The following is a 16,097-nucleotide window of genomic DNA, read 5'->3' as shown; positions in this document are numbered from 1 at the left end:
TATAATCCCACAGGACCCCCAGTGTCCTATAATCCCACACGACCCCCATTGCCCTATAATCCCATACGATCCGTGTCCTATAATCCCACATGGCCCCCAGTGGCCTATAATCCAACACGACCCCCAGTGTCCTATAATCCCACACGACCCCCAGTGTCCTATAATCCCACACGACCCCTAGTGCCCTATAATCCCACAGGACCCCCAGTGTCCTATAATCCCACACAATGCGTGTCCTATAATCCCACACGACCCCGTGCCCTATAACCCCACAGTATCCCCAGTGTCCCATAATACCACGCGACCCCCAGTTTCCTATAATTCCACACGACCCCCAGTGTCCTATAATCCCACACGACCCCCAGTGTCCTATAATCCCACACGATCCATGTCCTATAATCCCACACGACCATCAGTGTCCTATAATCCCACACGATCACCAGTGTCCTATAATCCCACACGACCCCGTGTCCTATAATCCCACATGACCCCAGTCCACTATAATCCAACACGACCCCCAGTGTCCTCTAATCCCACACGACCCCGTGTCCTATAATCCCACACGATCCCCAGTGTCCTATAATCCCACACGACCCCCAGTGTCCTATAATCCCACACGACCCCCAGTGTCCTATAATCCCACACGACCCCCAGTGTCCTATAATCCCACACGATCCCCAGTGTCCTATAATCCCACATGGTACCCCGTGTCCTATAATCCCACACGACCCCCAGTGTCCTATAATCCCACACGACCCCCAGTGTCCTATAATCCCACACGACCCCCAGTGTCCTATAATCCCACACGACCCCCAGTGTCCTATAATCCCACACGATCCCCAGTGTCCTATAATCCCACACGATCCCCAGTGTCCTATAATCCCACACGATCCCCAGTGTCCTATAATCCCACATGGTGCCCCGTGTCCTATAATCCCACATGACCCCCAGTGTCATATAATCCCACACGACCCCCAGTGTCCTATAATCCCACACGATCCCCCGTGCCCTATAATCCCACATGACCCCGTGTCCTATAATCCCACAGGACCCCCAGTGTCCTATAATCCCACACGACCCCCAGTGCCCTATAATCCCACACGATCCCCAGTGTCCCATAATCCCACACGATCCCGTTTCCTATAATCCCACACGACCCCCAGTGTCCTATAATTCCACACGACCCCCAGTGTCCTATAATCCCGCACGACCCCCAGTGTCCTATAATCCCACACGACCCCCAGTGTCCTATAATCCCATACGACCCCGTGTCCTATAATCCCACACGATCCCCCGTGCCCTATAATCCCACATGACCCCGTGTCCTATAATCCCACAGGACCCCCAGTGTCCTATAATCCCACACAATGCGTGTCCTATAATCCCACACGACCCCCAGTGCCCTGTAATCCCACACGATCCCGTGTCCCATAATCCCACACGATCCCCAGTGTCCTATAATCCCACACGACCCCGTGTCCTATAATCCCACACGACCCCCAGTGTCCTATAATCCCACACGACCCAAAGGGTCCTATAATCCCACATGATCCCCAGTGCCCTATCATCCCACACGACCCCCCAGTGCACTATAATACCGTGAGTGCAGTGCACTATACCTTGGTTACAGGGTAATCACTATCTGTGAGATGCTATCCCTCGCACAGCTTGTGGGTTCAGTTTTCACTTCACTGGTGCACAATAAACTTTGTCTGTTTATTATTGAACTGGTCTTTGCGCTGTTAGCACAAATTATCTGGGAGAAACTGTAACATTATCCTGTTTGGCTTATGCTAACACCTACATACCTCGAGAAACCTTCCACTTTCACATCCTCAAACTATGCCCCTCCCCCACTGGTGCCATAAACCAGAATCCATGCCTTAATGACCTCAAGGCTCCAGTTCCCAATGCCATTCCAGTCAGCTCCTCCACCTCCACCCTACATCAATTAAAATTCTGTAGTCTGTTTTCACCCACACAAAGTCTGTGGATGTCCACAGATCCGTGAATGTAGCAGGACGGGTAGATAAGGTGGTTAAGAAGGTATATGGGATACTTTTGTTTATTAGCCGAGGCATAGAATATAAGAGCAGGGAGGTTATGCTTGAACTATATAAAACACTACTTAGGCCACAGTTGGGGTACTGTGTACAGTTCCGGTCACCACATTACAGGAAAGATGTGATTGCACTAGAGAGGGTACAGAGGAGATTTACGAGGATGTTGCCAGGACTGGAGAATTTTAGCTATGAGGAAAGATTGGATAGGCTGGGGTTGTTTTCTTTGGAACTAAGGAGGCTGAGGGGAGATTTAATTGAGGTGTATAAAATTATGAGGGCCTAGAGTGGATAGGAAGGACCTTTTTCCCTTAGCAGAGAGATCAATAACCAGGGGGCATAGATTTAAAGTCATTGGTAGAAGGATTAGAGGGGATTTGAGGAGAAATGTTTTCACCCAGAGGGTGGTGGAGGTCTGGTACTCACTGCCTGAAAGGATGGTAGTGGCAGAAACCCTCATCACATTTAAAAAGTACTTGGATATGCACTTGAAGTGCTGTAACCTGCAGGGCTACGGACCAAGAGCTGGAATGGGATTAGGCTTGACGGCTTTTTCCTGCCGGCACAAACATGATGGGCCGAATGGTCTCCTTCTGTGCCGTAAATTTCTACGATTCTATGGAAGTCCCACACTCCTATCACCCCCATTCTCGCCAAGTTTCATTTGTTCCGTTTCTTGATCTTCACTTTCAAATCCCATAATGACTTTGCCCCGACTGCAGGAACCAGAGTTGCCAACCCTGCAGGATTGCCCCGGAGTCTCCAGTATTAAAGATTACTGCTGCAAGTAGCCCGGGAGAAAAAATATATTGTCTTTTTTTCCATTTTCTTTGAACAATTTCATTGATTAGTTATAAAAATACTGGAGATTAGTGAAAAAAAAGGCTGTTTGACTGACAGTCAAAGAATCATCCAATCAGGTAACAAAGAGTCTGCTCACTTTCCAATGGGAAGGCGGTGTGATTCGTCAATGGATATATTGGGCGACCAACGGGGGCAGGGCGCATTGGGCGACCAACGGGGGCAGGGCGCATTGGGCGACCAACGGGGGCAGGGCGCATTGGGCGACCAACGGGGGCAGGGCGCATTGGACGACCAACGGGGGCAGGGCGCATTGGGCGACCAATAGGAGCAGGGTGCATTGGGCGACCAATGGGGGCAGGGTGCATTGGGCGACCAACGGGGGCAGGGCGCATTGGGCGACCAATAGGGGCAAGGTGCATTGGGCGACCAATAGGGGCAGGGTGCATTGGGCAACCAACGGGGGCAGGGCGCATTGGGCGACCAATAGGGGCAGGGTGCATTGGGCGACCAACGGGGGCAGGGCGCATTGGGCGACCAACGGGGGCAGGGTGCATTGGGCGACCAACGGGGGCAGGGCCCATTGGGCGACCAATAGGGGCAGGGCGCATTGGACGACCAATAGGGGCAGGGTGCATTGGACGACCAACGGGGGCAGGGCGCATTGGGCGACCAATAGGGGCAGGGTGCATTGGGCGACCAACGGGGGCAGGGCGCATTGGGCGACCAACGGGGGCAGAGCGCATTGGGCGACCAATAGGGGCAGGGTGCATTGGGCGACCAACGGGGGCAGAGCGCATTGGGCGACCAATAGGGGCAGGGTGCATTGGGCGACCAATAGGGGCAGGGTGCATTGGGCGACCAATAGGGGCAGGGCGCATTGGGCGACCAACGGGGGCAGGGCGCATTGGACGACCAACGGGGGCAGGGCGCATTGGGCGACCAACGGGGGCAGGGCGCATTGGGCGACCAACGGGGGCAGGGCCCATTGGGCGACCAACGGGGGCAGGGCGCATTGGGCGACCAATAGGGGCAGGGCGCATTGGACGACCAATAGGGGCAGGGTGCATTGGACGACCAACGGGGGCAGGGCGCATTGGGCGACCAATAGGGGCAGGGCGCATTGGACGACCAATAGGGGCAGGGCGCATTGGACGACCAATAGGGGCAGGGCGCATTGGACGACCAACGGGGGCAGGGCGCATTGGGCGACCAACAGGGGCAGGGCGCATTGGACGACCAACGGGGGCAGGGCGCATTGGGCGACCAACGGGGGCAGGGCGCATTGGGCAACCAACGGGGGCAGGGCGCATTGGGCGACCAACGGGGGCAGGGCGCATTGGACGACCAACGGGGGCAGGGCGCATTGGACGACCAACGGGGGCAGGGCGCATTGGGCGACCAACGGGGGCAGGGCGCATTGGGCGACCAACGGGGGCAGGGCGCATTGGGCGACCAACGGGGGCAGGGCGCATTGGGCGACCAACGGGGGCAGGGCGCATTGGACGACCAACGGGGGCAGGGCGCATTGGGCGACCAACGGGGACAGGGCGCATTGGGCGACCAACGGGGGCAGGGCGCATTGGGCGACCAATAGGGGCAGGGTGCATTGGACGACCAACGGGGGCAGGGCGCATTGGGCGACCAATAGGGGCAGGGCGCATTGGGCGACCAATAGGGGCAGGGCGCATTGGGCGACCAACGGGGGCAGGGTGCATTGGGCGACCAACGGGGGCAGGGTGCATTGGACGACCAATAGGGGCAGGGCGCATTGGGCGACCAACGGGGGCAGGAAGGTTAAAACGAAGAGTTGGCAACCCTCGCAACAACTGTGCCGTCATACATCTCAGCTCGCCACCTGCACTTCTCTGACCCCATCTACTCTTTGCCCTCCTTTTTTCAGTAACTACACCCCTGCCCTCTGAATCTCCCCCCACAGATCCTTCCAATTCTAGCCTGCCTTAAAAAGCCTCCTTTCTGAACAGACTATTGGCTCCTTCCTAACTGCTTCTCCAACCCCCTTTTCCCCTCTCCCCCCTGCTCAGTGCCCTCTCTTTGCCTCGTGCTGTTTGGTATTTCTGTGAATGTGAGGGACACTAAAAGAAATGCAAGGCTGTTGTTGAAGAAAAAGCAGGCACAGGCATTTTTTAATTATAAATATTCACTGTGCATCTTAATTTTTCATAAAATGTGCAAAAATTACAAATGATTTATTAAGGTATCAAAGAACACACGTGTACAAAATGTGAGTGTAAATTATCCACATAATTCACAGAAAAAACATTCAGTATGAAATAAAGCATTTTAAAATGCATCATGGAATCATTCGAAGAATCGCCTTGAAATGTGCCGAATAAATCTTACAGCTGTCCTTATTTCTTGGCTCGTTTTGTGAAGTTAGTTCGAAGCCACATTAGATTGGAAGTGCCTATTAGAAGGAATTATATTGGTGAAATCAGTTTATGGAATAACATTGGCTGTTTAGGATTAAAGAAAAAGAAACATACAGGATCTTATCACAGGTTTCAGAAACATCTCAAAGCATTTGAGATACAATGGGGTCGATTTTAGTTCAGGTGCAGGGAATTGGCGGTTTCCCCGAATTTAGTGATTCCGACACGATTGTAAATGGGGTCTGTGAGATTGATGCAAATTTAACACAATTGGCCAATTGATTTCCAGCGTGTAGGAAGCCTTGGCAATTGAGTATTTCCAGTCAGAAAGTCGCAGAATATGGCGTCATCATTGCTGCTGCTTTTAAGGTCCAACAGCAAGCCTTGCTTCCTCTGCAGGCTTCCAACCTTCAACATTAAGATGGCACAGGAGCCTGCAGGAGGAACGGCCAGCGGGAGAGCCAGATCTGCGCCCAAATTTGATGAGGCTTCACTACAGGCATTACTGGATGGTGCTAGGGCCCACAGGGAGGTCCTCTTCCCTTCTTCAGGGAGGAAGAGGCCTCCCAGCCAGACCAAGGCTGTGTGGCTAGAGGTGGCAGGTCAAGTCAACTCCTTGGGGCTTACACGAAGAACGTGGTTGCAGTGCAGGAAAAGATTCCATGACCTTCTTCGCACTGGAAAAGTAAGTACTGTATGATGTTTTCATCACCCTCAATCTGATCCCCATTGCCTTTCCTCACCAGCACTCAGTTTTAGCAAACTCTTTCTGCACATCCCACTAGACACTCACATCCATGCACCAGGGCCAGGGAGCGAGGTGAGGCGGAGCCCGGCATAAAAACCGGCGCAAGCAGCGAGGCCCGACCAGTTCGGACCAGGGAGCGAGGGGAGGCGGAGCCCGGCATAAAAACCGGCGCAAGCAGCGAGGCCCGACCAGTTCGGACCAGGGAGCGAGGTGAGGCGGAGCCCGGCATAAAAACCGGCGCAAACAGCGAGGTCCGACCAGTTCGGACCAGGGAGCGAGGTGAGGCGGAGCCCGGCATAAAAACCGGCGCAAGCAGCGAGGCCCGACCAGTTCGGACCAGGGAGCGAGGTGAGGCGGAGCCCAGCATAAAAACCGGCGCAAGCAGCGAGGCCCGACCAGTTCGGACCAGGGAGCGAGGTGAGGCGGAGCCCGGCATAAAAACCGGCGCAAGCAGCGAGGCCCGACCAGTTCGGACCAGGGAGCGAGGTGAGGCGGAGCCCGGCATAAAAACCAGCGCAAGCAGCGAGGCCCGACCAGTTCGGACCAGGGAGCGAGGTGAGGCGGAGCCCAGCATAAAAACCGGCGCAAGCAGCGAGGCACACCAACTCAGCAGCGGGGAGAGAGGTAAAAAGTAATCAGAGTGTGACGTCACCAGGGAGCAGGTAAGTGATTGGGTGGTGAATATTTCTCTTTTTTAAACTTTAACTCTGTAGTTTATAGTTACTGGGGTCTTTTCTGGTGTAGCAGGGACTGTTGGTAGACTATACAAGCGCCTTAGAGATATCTTTAATTGGTGATTGTGAATTAATTTAAATTAATTAAAGGGTAAGTCATGCCAGGAGAGCCCAGCCCCGTGTTATGCTCCTCTTGCTCTATGTGGGAATTCAGGGACACTGCCGGTGCCCCTGATGACCACGTGTGCCGGAAATGCATCCAGCTGCAGCTACTAGCAGACCGCATTGAGGCGCTGGAGCTGCGGGTGGATGGGTTGTGGAGCATTCGCGATGCTGAGAGGGACGTGGATAACACGTTTAGTGAGTTGGTCACACCGCAGGTAAGGGCTGCACAGGAAGAAAGGAAATGGGTGACCACCAGGCGGAGCAATAGAAGCAGGCAGGTAGTGCAGGAGACCCCTGTGACCATTCCCCTCTCAAACAGGTATACCGATTTGGATACTGTTGAGGGGGATGACTCACCAGGGGAAGGCAGCAGCAGCCAACTTCCTGGCACTGGGGGTGCTCCTGCTGCCCAGGAAGGGAGGAAAAAGAGTGGGAGAGCAATAGTGGTAGGGGATTCTATAGTAAGGGGAACAGATAGGCGTTTCTGTGGCCGTAGACGTGAATCCAGGATGGTTTGTTGCCTCCCTGGTGCCAGGGTCAAGGATGTCACTGAGCGGCTGCAGGGCATTCTGGAGGGGGAGGGTGAACAGCCAGAGGTCGTGGTCCACATTGGTACCAACGACATAGGTAAAAAGAGGGATGAGGTCCTGCAGCAAGAATTTAGGGAGCTAGGTGGAAGATTAAAGAGCAGGACCTCAAAGGTTGTAATCTCTGGATTACTCCCGGTGCCACGTGCTAGTGAGTATAGAAATAGGAAGATAGAACAGATGAATGCGTGGCTAAAGGGATGGTGCAGGAGGGAGGACTTTAGTTTCCTGGATCACTGGGTCTGCTTCTGGGAAAGGTGGGACTTGTACAAGTCGGACGGTTTACACCTGAACCAGAGGGGGACCAATATCCTTGCGGGGAGGTTTGCTAGCACTGCTGGGGGGGGTTTAAACTAACTTGGCAGGGGGATGGGATACAGAGTGGAGCTATAGTAGGGGGTGATTTACAGCCAAATACGGAGGAAAAAACAAGTCAGCTGGGAAGGCAGAGCAAATATGTGAAGGCAAAAGGGAATATGGCAAGGCTGGAAGGCATTTATTTTAATGCAAGGAGTCTTGCAAACAAGGTGGATGAACTGAAGTTGTTGTTGAACACATGGGAGTACGATATTGTTGCTATCACGGAGACATGGTTGAGGGAGGGTCAGGACTGGCAGCTCAATATTCCGGGGTATAGAATCTTCAGGCGAGACAGAGGGGGGTGTAAAAGGGGAGGGGGTGTTGCAATATTAATTAAGGAGTCAATTACTGCTGTAAGGAGGGATGATATATTAGCGGGTTCCTCTAATGAGGCCATATGGGTAGAACTTAAAAACAAAAAGAGGGCAAGCACTTTGCTGGGAGTGTACTATAGGCCCCCAAACAGTCAGGGGGAGATAGAGGAACAGATATGTAGGCAAATCTCAGAGAAGTGCGAAAATAATAGGGTAATAATAGTGGGGGATTTCAACTTCCCCAATATTAATTGGGATAGTCAGAGTGTGAAAGGCTTAGAGGGTGTAGAATTCTTAAAGTGCATCCAGGAGAGCTTTTTGAGCCAACATGTAGAAAGTCCTACAAGAGAGGGGGCGGTACTGGACCTAATTCTAGGGAATGTAGCCAGGCAAGTGGTGGAAGTGTCAGTAGGAGAGCATTTTGGCGACAGTGACCATAATTCGGTGAGATTTAAGGTGGTCATGGAAAAAGACAAAGACGGCCCGGAAATAAGGGTTCTAAATTGGGGGAAGGCCGATTTTAATATGATAAGGCAGGATCTGGCCAAAGTGGACTGGGAGCAGCTACTTATAGGAAAATCCACATCAAAACAGTGGGAGACTTTCAGAAGGGAAATAGAGAGAGTACAACGCCAACATGTTCCTGTAAAGGTCAAGGGTGGGACCAACAAGCAAAGGGAACCTTGGATGACAAGGGATATACAAAAATGCATTAGGAAAAAAAGGGGGGCTTTTGGCAGTTACAAAAGACTAAAGACGGAGGAAGCCCTAGAGGAGTATAAAAAGTGCAGGGGCATACTTAAAAAAGAAATTAGGAGGGCGAGGAGGGGCCATGAAATAACACTGGCGAGCAAAATAAAGGAAAATCCTAAGATGTTTTATAAGTATATTAAGGGCAAGAGGATAACCAGGGAAAGGGTAGGGCCCATTAGGGACCAAAGTGGCAATCTGTGTGTAGAGCCAGATGATGTAGGCGGGGTTTTAAATGAATTTTTTGCATCTGTGTTCACTATGGAGAAAGACGATGTAGACATAGAAATCGGGCAAGGGGACTGTGACATACTTGAACATATTAGCATCGAGAGGGAGGAGGTACTAGCGGTTTTAGCAGGCCAAAAAGTGGATAAATCCCCAGGCCCGGACGAGATGTATCCCAGGCTGTTGTATGAGGCAAAGGAGGAGATTGCAGGGGCTCTGACACAAATTTTCAGAACCTCTCTGGCCACAGGGGATGTACCAGAGGACTGGAGAACAGCTAACATAGTACCATTATACAAGAAGGGTAGCAGGGATAAACCAGGGAATTACAGGCCAGTGAGCCTAACATCTGTGGTAGGGAAATTATTGGAAAAAATTCTGAGGGACAAAATTAGTCTTCACTTGGAGAGGCAAGGATTAATCGGGGATAGTCAGCATGGCTTTGTCAAGGGTAAATCATGTCTGACAAATCTGATTGAATTTTTCGAGGGGGTGACTAGGGGGGTGGATGAGGGAAATGCTGTGGATGTGGTTTACATGGACTTCAGCAAAGCTTTTGACAAAGTCCCGCATAGGAGACTGGTCAAGAAGGTAAGAGCCCATGGGATCCAGGGTGCCTTGGCGCGTTGGATCCTAAACTGGCTGAGTGGCAGGAGGCAGAGGGTGATGGTCGAAGGTTGCTTTTGTGACTGGAAGCCTGTGTCCAGTGGGGTACCTCAGGGATCGGTGCTGGGTCGCTTGCTGTTTGTGATCTACATAAATGATTTGGATGAGAATGTAAAAGGTATGATCAGTAAGTTCGCGGATGACACGAAAATTGGTGGGGTGGTAAATTGCGAGGAGGAAAGCCTCAGGCTACAGGACGATATAAACGGGTTGGTCAGATGGGCGGAAAAGTGGCAAATGGAATTTAACCCTGAAAAGTGCGAGGTGATGCATTTTGGACGGACAAATAAGGCAAGGGAATACACAATGAGTGGTAGGACCCTAGGAAGTACAGAGGGTCAGAGGGACCTTGGTGTACATGTACATAGATCCCTGAAGGCAGCGGAACAGGTAGATAAGGTGGTTAAAAAGGCATATGGGATACTTGCCTTCATTAGCCGAGGCATAGAATATAAGAGCAGGGAGGTTATGATGGAGCTGTACAAAACGCTGGTGAGGCCACAGCTGGAGTACTGTGTGCAGTTCTGGTCGCCTTGGAGAGGGTGCAGAGAAGATTCACCAGGATGTTACCTGGGATGGAGCGCCTCAGCTATGAAGAAAGACTAAACAGGCTGGGGTTGTTTTCCTTGGAGCAAAGGAGGCTGAGGGGGGACCTGATTGAGGTGTACAAAATGATGAGGGGCATAGATAGGGTAGATAAAGAGGAACTTTTCCCCTTAGTAGGGGGGTCAATAACAAGGGGGCATAGATTCAGGGTAAGGGGCAGGAGATTTAGAGGGGATTTGAGGAGGAACATTTTCACCCAGAGGGTGGTTGGAATCTGGAACTCACTGCCTGAAAGGGTGGTAGAGGCAGGAACCCTCACAACATTCAAGAAGCATTTGGATGAGCACTTGAAATGCCACTGCATACAAGGCTATGGACCAAATGCTGGAAAATGGGATTAGACTGGACAGGGATTGATGGACGGCGCAGGCACGATGGGCTGAAGGGCCTCTTTCTGTGCTGTATAACTCTATGACACCCTTACCCATTCCCTCTCTCTCTATGCTCACATTCACAGAACTATGCCACCATGCAGCCCTCACACTCCCTCTCACTCTGATGCTTTGAACACAACTGACAACACACAGGGAGGGCCCTTGGTATTGCAATCTCACTCCATCTTTGTCTCCTTCTAAATATCTACGCTATGCAATCTCTGCACTCACTCCTTCATTCTCACTCAACCTCCACTTGTCTCCATCATTGCAGGAAAAGAGAACTCACAACAGGAGAGAGCGAGCCAGGACAGGAGGAGGGCCGCCCTCATTAGCCCAGCTCACCCCCTGGGAGGAAGGCGTCTTGGAGATTGTCGGGGCTGACCGAGATGTGGACGTTGGGGAAGGACAGGCAGGAGCATCCCCACAAGCTGGTGACAGAATAGTTTTCCATCTCTCTCATTGGCATTGCATGAGTCACTGATAATGATTCTGAAGCTACATCATATGGACTTATGATCATCTGCAAAATGCAATGTGCATGTAACCTTGGCATCACATCTCTAACTTTTTCCTTGACTCCCCCATAGGACCATCGAGAGCCCCCGTCCCCACGGTGCAGGAGGAAGAGCCTGAGCAGCCGGACTCCTCAGAGGAATCTGCAACCTCTGAGGGCGCAGCGTCATCAGAAATAAGCGCACCCAGCACCAGCGCAGACACTCACACCTCGGTGGGACCTTCGGGACATAGAGTAGAGTTGTCACCTGGTGTATCACAGCTCACAAGTGAGCATCAGCAGATTGTGGAGAAAGGGACAGCAGTGGAGAGTCCTCCTCGGAGAGCGCAGGACTCTGCCAGCTCGGCTCAGCTGCATGTCGACCCTCTGCCTCTGGGTCCATCCGTAAGATCAGAGGTGATGGAACTCCAGGCACAGATGCAGGAGTCTCTGGCAGGTTTTGTCTCTAGGGTCGCTGCGAGTGTGGAGCGAATGGAGGAGTCCATAGCGAACATGAGCAGAGCCTTTGTGGAGTCATTGGCGCATGAACGCATCAACATGGAAAGGATGGCTACCTACGTGGAAATGATTGCTGCCTCCGTGGTAAGGCTGGCTACGGTAGAGGAGAGGAGAGCTACGGCCATGGAGGAGGTTAGTCACCAGGGTATGGAAAACATGGTGAGTGTTCAGAATAGAATGACATCTCTTGAGGGGCGATGGGCATCTATTGAACAGAGAAACCAGACCTTCATGGAAGTCCTTCTGAGTAGGACTGCCATTGCAGATACGGGTCCCCATGGCCCCCCTGATGTGCAGCAAGCTGCTCTCAAGCCACTTGCAGGTACTGAGGGGGACCTGACCCATGAGAGGGAGGTTGGTGGCAGACCTCAAGGAAGTGGGGCTCCTCTCCAAGCGCTCACACTTCCATGCCACTGCAGAGCCCTCGGTCAGAGCCCCGCCGGAGTACACAGCCAATGGAGATAGAGGTCTCAACCCCTGCACAGCCGCAGGAGCAGCACCCAGAGGACGCCCGCCAAAGGTGTCAAGACAGGAGCAGCAGGAAAGTGAGCAAGGGGCCTCCACATCTGCTGAAGCCACAGGGGAACCACTACGTAGGAGCACGCGTAAGAGGAAAATAAAGCACAAATAGTCACAAGGGCAGTCACTTGGGTGAAATGCTGTGTATTTTGTGGAAATGCCATCAGTTGTGTGTTTTTCATAAAAATTCTGATGGCAACTTCTGCAGTTGTGGCGTGTGTCATTTCACGAATGGGGCTGGAGGTCTTCTAATGCCAAGAGGGGAAGGAAAAAAAGGCCTCCCATGCTTCTGGTAGGTGCCTCAGTTGAGGAAGCGCTGAGTGAGGGTGGCGAGAGGGATCTCGCAGGAAGTCACACTGGAGATGGGTGTGAGGCTCCAAACTTCCACAGCTGTGGTTATGCCTTCTAAAAGTTGCCCCAGACCTGAGACAACAAAGTCCTGCCACCTGCAAATGATGACTGATCAAATATCCTCTTTAATGTTGGACCTGCAGCTGATAGTCAGCAAGCCAATAGTGTTCACGCCAGGTTTCATAGGTGTCATCCCCACCAGGCGCGTTTTACGTGGGAAAAGGGTTAATCAGGCAAGGGCCTGTTAAAATGGGAATATAAAGGCCAATCAGTGGTGTTTAAGGGCCCTAAAGACCAGTCCCGCCTGTTGCAGGCGGGACTGATTCGGGTCAATCAGACACATCTAGGTTAAAATGGCGTGGAGGAGGGAACCAGGCGGGGGGGTGGGGGTCGCGACCCCCATGTTTTGCGATTTTAACCCCCCGCACGCCGAAAAGCCCGCCTCACGGCCCAATGAAAATTGAGGCCAATGAGTTACACTGAAGCACAGTGCCTGTTGTTATGTAGCCGATAACTTTGCATGCAGCAAGATCCCACCAGATTAGGTGAAAAGCTAATCTGATTGGGTGTTGTTGGTTGAGGGAAGAATGTTGGCCGAGGATATTGGGAAAATTTCCCCTGCTCTTTGAATAGTGCCAGAGTATCTTGTACATCCATCTGAACAGGCAGACAGGGCTTCAGTTTAAAGTCTTATCCGAAATACCACATCTTCGATTGTGCAGTGCTCCCTCCCTACTGCACTGCAGTGTCTGAACAGAGGATGTACCTCGAGTTGAGTTAGAATGAAAGGTATATTGGCCTCAGTGGGGCTACAGCGCAGATTCACCAGAATGATACCAGACAGGACTTAAAGGGTTAAATTATAAGGACAGGTTGCATAAACCTGGCTTGTATTCCCTTGACTTTAGATGGTTGAGGGATGTTCAGATTGAGGTTTTTAATATAAAGGGATTTGATAGGTTAGATAAATTATTTCCTCTAGTGAGGGAATTCAGAAGACACTGTTTACAACTCGTTCTATTTTGTCCTCACCGGCTAGTGCTGTGCTCTAAGTTCCAGTGATCGTCTGATCTGGTTTCATTTGCTTTTCCAAAAGTAAGACTCTGTTGAAAATGAGAAGAGCAGCTAATTACACCAGCCACTGTTAACTATTACAGAGCACACAGTCTATAGAACAGGTCCATCAATAGGGTCACTGTTATATGGAACAGGTCCATCAATAGGGTCACTGTTATATGGAACAGGAAAATCAATAGGGTCACTGTTATATGGAACAGGTCCATCAATAGGGTTACTGTTATATGGAACAGGAAAATCAATAGGGTCACTGTTATATGGAACAGGTCCATCAATAGGGTCACTGTTATATGGAACAGGTCCATCAAAAGGGTTAAAGTTACATGGAATAGGTCCATCAATAGGGTCACTGTTAAATGGACCAGGACAATGAATAGGGTCACTGTTATCTGGAACAGGTCCATCAATAGGGTTACTGTTATATGGAACAGGTCCATCAATAGGGTCACTGTTATATGGAACAGGTCCATCAATAGGGTTACTGTTATATGGAACAGGTCCATCAATAGGGTCACCACCATCAATAGGGTTACCGCTATATGGAACAGGTCGATCAATACGGTTACTGTTATATGGAAAATGTCCATCAATAGGGTCACTGTTATATGGAACAGGTCCATCAATAAGGCCACTGTTATATGGAACAGGTCCATCAATAGGGTCACTGTTATCTGGAATAGGTCCATCAATAGGGATACTGTTATATGGAACAGGTCCATCAATAGGGTCACTGTTATCTGGAATAGGTCCATCAATAGGGATACTGTTATATGGAACAGGTCCATCAATAGGGTCACTGTTATCTGGAATAGGTCCATCAATAGGGATACTGTTATATGGAACAGGTCCATCAATAAGGCCACTGTTATATGGAACAGGTCCATCAATAGGGTCACTGTTATATGGAACAGGTCCATCAATAGGGTCACTGTTATATGGAACAGGTCCATCAATAGGGTCACTGTTTTATGGAACAGGTCGATCAACAGGGTTACTGTTATATGGAACAGGTCGATAAATAGGGTTACAGTTATATGGAACAGGTCCATCAATAGGGTTAAAGTTACATGGAATAGGTCCATAAATAGGGTTACCGTTATATGGAACAAGTCCATCAATAGGGTTACTGTTATATGGAATAGGTCGATCAATAGGGTTACTGTTATTAGGAACAGGTCCATCAATAGGGTCACTGTTATATGGAACAGGTCTATCAATAGGGTCACTGTTATATGGAATAGGTCCATCAATAGGGTTACTGTTATAGGGAATAGGTCCATCAATGTTTGTATCATACTTGTCTTCATTCCCATTGCCCTAGGTGCTGGCAGCTGGACCGTGAAGCGACAGTGCTCTGCTAAGCTGAATCCCATGAAATCGCTGAAGAATAAACAGGAAGGCTGCTAAATGAAGTCGGTACAACGGAGGTCCCATCTATAGCACCAACCTGAAGGACTTAGCTTGCGTTAGGAACCCTCTGGCTCTATTTATTTCTCTAGAAAGCTTCTTTAAATCGTCGCCCTCAAAGGCAGGAAGATTCGGATTCTGGAATCAGAAAACGGAGCATTTTATAAACAAGAAATTCCCTCGTGATCTCTGGTGGCGATGCTCGCCGTAGGTCAGATCATACGTTGTTTTATAAGGACAGGAGTGTTACACTAAGTAATGTACATTGTATAATCCTGCAATACACCATTTCTGGAGATATAATATTTAATCAATCCAAGAAGTGGAGAAAATTAGCAATCCAACGTTTACAAAACCAACCTCAACCATTATTTCTAAGTTATCCACACAGTAAATGTTTTTGGTTTATAAATAAGGCTGCACATAGTGACACCACAAGTCCTGGCCAGAATGGAGATGATTGGGTAATTCTCTTGCCAATCACACACTGGGACTAATTTTATGCACATCATTTGTATTCTGTAATATCCTCCACTCACTGCATTTTGCTGGAGAAATAATCCCGCATTTATCGGGAGACTTTGCTGTAGTTTCGGTCGTGAGTTGTTTGCTGTAGTTCATAGAGACTCTGTTTACATAGACTCTGTGCTGAGTAAATAGACTCCGTTTCCTGTTTGATGAGTAAATAGACTCTGTTTGCTGCAAGTCCCACCCCGGCTCCAACTCATTGGCTGACACACACAATGGTGTTAATACTCACAGCATATAAATAATGACTTAAAAAATGAGAAAATTAGATAACAGCAAATAATTTAAATTAAACGATGTCAGTAACCTACGTCTTCATCTGAAAATCCTCCCGTTAGCATTTTGTGCGCTACTAGCTGCCCATCAATGGCTCCATGGCAACGGTGGAAACGGCCTCTGGTCTGGGCCGCCAACCTCTTGAGGAACTCGTTAGCGGTGCTGGCGGCAAGGGAACCAGAAATTAATTGGCAAAGG

The 16,097-nt window shown here is 50.3% G+C and overlaps 1 protein-coding gene across 7 annotated transcripts in view; it reads right to left on the bottom strand.

The window, feature by feature from the left end:
* Positions 1–4,975: 4,975 nt before the first annotated feature.
* vwa3a (von Willebrand factor A domain containing 3A) overlaps positions 4,976–16,097 on the bottom strand; it is a 72,754-nt gene continuing 61,632 nt past the window's right edge. For 6 of the 7 annotated variants that reach the window (XM_086001070.1, XM_086001069.1, XM_086001072.1 and 3 more), the window contains 4 exons: positions 15,935–16,061; positions 15,136–15,233; positions 13,644–13,714; positions 4,976–5,289 (listed from right to left, as the gene is read on the bottom strand). In XM_086001070.1, the coding sequence (XP_085857196.1) occupies positions 13,660–13,714; positions 15,136–15,233; positions 15,935–16,061 (280 nt within the window). In that variant the 3' untranslated portion in view covers positions 4,976–5,289; positions 13,644–13,659. Of the gene's footprint in view, positions 5,290–13,643; positions 13,715–15,135; positions 15,234–15,934; positions 16,062–16,097 lie in introns of those variants that run through there. The other variant, XR_015079985.1, reaches the window with a different exon arrangement.

This window comes from Somniosus microcephalus, chromosome 11, assembly GCF_052327205.1.
Source record: "Somniosus microcephalus isolate GS21.2 chromosome 11, FLI_Smic_1.0, whole genome shotgun sequence".
In the NCBI taxonomy this organism is placed as follows: domain Eukaryota; kingdom Metazoa; phylum Chordata; class Chondrichthyes; order Squaliformes; family Somniosidae; genus Somniosus; species Somniosus microcephalus.
This window is presented reverse-complemented; position numbering and strand designations above follow the sequence as displayed.